Below are 2,998 nucleotides of genomic sequence, written 5' to 3'. Positions count from 1 at the left end.
AATAATGGGATTAACTTTCTTGTCGTTATTACGTCTATTATTATGAGTTTATATCAACATAAGGTACATATGGATATACAATATACATATATTCAATGTTCGCATTAATTTGTAACGGTTAATCTATTACAATTATAGAGTTTGCTGCAACAGTAGGCTAACTCATATTTTATAACGTTTTATAAAAACCGCGAAAATCTACTCTTTATCATTTTAACTTTCTCTGCTACAAAATATGAGTTAGCCGATTGTTGCAGCAAGCTCTTCTCAATCCTTTATAATGAAAATATAATTATCTAAATAATTTTAACATAAATACGTTTTACATTTAATAAATTGTGTTACTACATAATATTGTCCAGAAATTGAGTAAATTCATAAGAAGACTTGCTGCTGTAGATGATACATTTGAAAAGTTAGGCATTCCTAAAATATATCAAAAATTATATGTATGTATAAAAAGAATATTAATTGGATGGCTAGTGTGTAGCCAAATGGTAAATATAAATAATATGATGTGGTGGTCTCGTACAATGGAGAATCATTGGTGCATGATTATACCTTATATTACGAATCATCTCCAACATGTCAACATGTTTGTGGATTTAGTATTTACAACTTATCTATGGTTTGTATATTATTTATAATATATATGTATACATAGCATTTTAATCGACATCTGCTTTATAAAAATAAGTTATTATCATAATATTTTTAGAGAATTTAATGTCTTTTATAAAAATAAATTTAATTTAAGATGTTCATATATTATATAATATTGAAATAATATAATGTTTAATACAGTATTATTAGAAATTTAAAAATTAATTATTTTTATTTTAACAAGATAGAGTTATATATATGTTTTTACAGTTGTCTATGTGGCTTATTCTCAATAAATTTTAACCCTAGACTACCATACCTGGGTAAAATTTACCCGGACCATTTTTGAAGTGCATGCAATTCCGACAGAGTTGAAAAAATGAGGTCGCGATGTGAAGGGCGGGGGGGGAGGGGGACTAACAAGTGTCCTCTACAACTTTCCATCATAAGCCACGTCATTCCATTTGGTACTGTCATTTCAGCGTAAAGTTCAACAATCGGTTTAGTTCACTCGGTCAAATAAATGTTTTTAAAAGTGAAGCTATATCAAGTTTTTTTTTTAAATAGCATTCATGTTCTTTTAGAAACTATGCTTTATTCTTTTTTATTCGCCTCTGAAAAGAACTGCGATGTAAAAGAAGAATCAGCCTTTTTTGGAAAAGATATAAAAACTGATTTACATTTTTGCAAATTATTCATGTCCTTAAGATCTTTGAATGTTACTATCCATTCAGTCATCTTTCTTACTGTCTGATTAAAGATTAAAATTTAGATTTAAGAAAAAGTTCTAAATCAATGCTTTTGAACCGAAGTTACGCAACAAAATAGGTAGGCCGAGTAAATTTTACCCAGTACTATGACAGATTTTAGTGGCAAATATGGTGTGATAGTCTAGGGTTAATACTATACTGAAGTTTCTCTTTGTAGGCACATTGGCACCAGATTTGACAAACTAAATGAACTCATGAGATGTTTGTTGTGGAGAGAGAAACATGTTGTAACATATACATGGACGAGAAAAGTAGTATTGCCCACTCATCGATATATTATGTGTTTTAATAATTACAAACGATTGGTGTGGACCACAATGTAAATCGGTACACAAATGTATTTGGATACATTATTAATTTTAAAATAATTGAACATTGTATAAAATCCTAAATTAAGAATTTTGCAGAAAATTGAAATTTATTTAAATATATAATATGTATAATCCATTCCATTAAAAAAATTCCTTTTTGATTCACTATTTCGTTATGTTCTTATTAACAATATGTTTTAATAGGCATCTCCATTTGGAATTATGCCAACTTGCTCGCGAATTAAACGCAATGTTTGAAGTACAGATGACTATGGAAATGATAGCTTATTTAATATTTTTGACAAGATTATTTCGTTATACTTTCATACATTTAACAACAGACGATAATTTTATATCATCACTAATAGATTGGATTGACATTTATTTTTTGGTATCTTTATATATGGCCAGGCTTTTCTGTTTAAATTATGCTTGTGAAAGTGTCAGTACTAAGGTAAATTCCTACATAACTTATAATACGTACATATATTAAATGTATATACATATACATATATTTATTTACTTATTTATATATATCTTTTATATATATTTATATTTTAGTCTAACGAAATGAATACAATAATTCATCGATTAACAGATCATCTTCGATATGCTGATATTCGTAACGAGGTAAAATAAATTTCCATAAAAAAAAGCAACTAAAATTAATTGGTTAGACTTAAATAATAATTACTTTGTGCAGATTTACCAGTTTACATTACAAATAATACAGCATCCATTAAAATTATCAGGACTAGGTCTCTTCTATTTTGGCAATGGCTTTTTACGAAAAGTTCGTTTTTTGTGTATTTATATTTATATATCAAATATTATATCTTTTTCAGTTTTCTTGCACTAAATTATAAAACACTTGTTACCAAACGCTTATTATCGCTTAGATAAAACTCTGATGCTATTTTATGGCATGATAAAAATATGAATTTACTTACAAAAAATCTAAACCATTATCTTTATTTATCTTTTATTAAAATTAGTGCCTACATTAAAATTTAATCAACATATCAATTTCTTTCAGTTCATCATGACAATTGTGACATTTGTGATTATCGTAATTCAAATACCTGACGCATATAAAGCCTTTGTGGGATTTTAAAAATATTACCTAGTTGATATCCTGAAAGGATATAGGAGGATACAACATACAAAAATTATAGTTTTCAATCTATAAAAATGTGAATATAAAAATACAATTCTGTTATTTTGTCGATGTATTGTCAATAATGTATAATTGTAATGTTTTATATAATATGTCTCTACTAGTGCGCAATTCCTTAAATTTTAATAATTATTTCG

At 26.8% G+C, this 2,998-nt stretch overlaps 1 protein-coding gene across 1 annotated transcript; it reads left to right on the top strand.

The window, feature by feature from the left end:
- The first annotated feature begins 7 nt into the window (after positions 1-7).
- LOC105460568 lies at positions 8-1,696 on the top strand. Its single transcript, XM_011707056.1, has 3 exons — positions 8-63; positions 363-628; positions 1,531-1,696. The coding sequence occupies exons 1-3, from the start codon at positions 43-45 to the stop codon at positions 1,694-1,696; spliced, it is 453 nt and encodes a 150-aa protein (XP_011705358.1). The 5' UTR covers positions 8-42.
- Positions 1,697-2,998: the final 1,302 nt, after the last annotated feature.

This window comes from Wasmannia auropunctata, unplaced genomic scaffold (assembly GCF_000956235.1).
Source record: "Wasmannia auropunctata unplaced genomic scaffold, wasmannia.A_1.0 LD319516.1, whole genome shotgun sequence".
NCBI classification, from domain to species: domain Eukaryota; kingdom Metazoa; phylum Arthropoda; class Insecta; order Hymenoptera; family Formicidae; genus Wasmannia; species Wasmannia auropunctata.
This window is presented reverse-complemented; position numbering and strand designations above follow the sequence as displayed.

Coding starts and splice junctions, on each gene's coding strand:
- LOC105460568 (XM_011707056.1), top strand. CDS start 43: ATGAGTTTATATCAACATAAG. Junction 64..362: donor TGAGTTTATATCAACATAAG/GTACATATGGAT, acceptor AATATTGTCCAG/AAATTGAGTAAATTCATAAG. Junction 629..1,530: donor GTATTTACAACTTATCTATG/GTTTGTATATTA, acceptor TTCTCTTTGTAG/GCACATTGGCACCAGATTTG.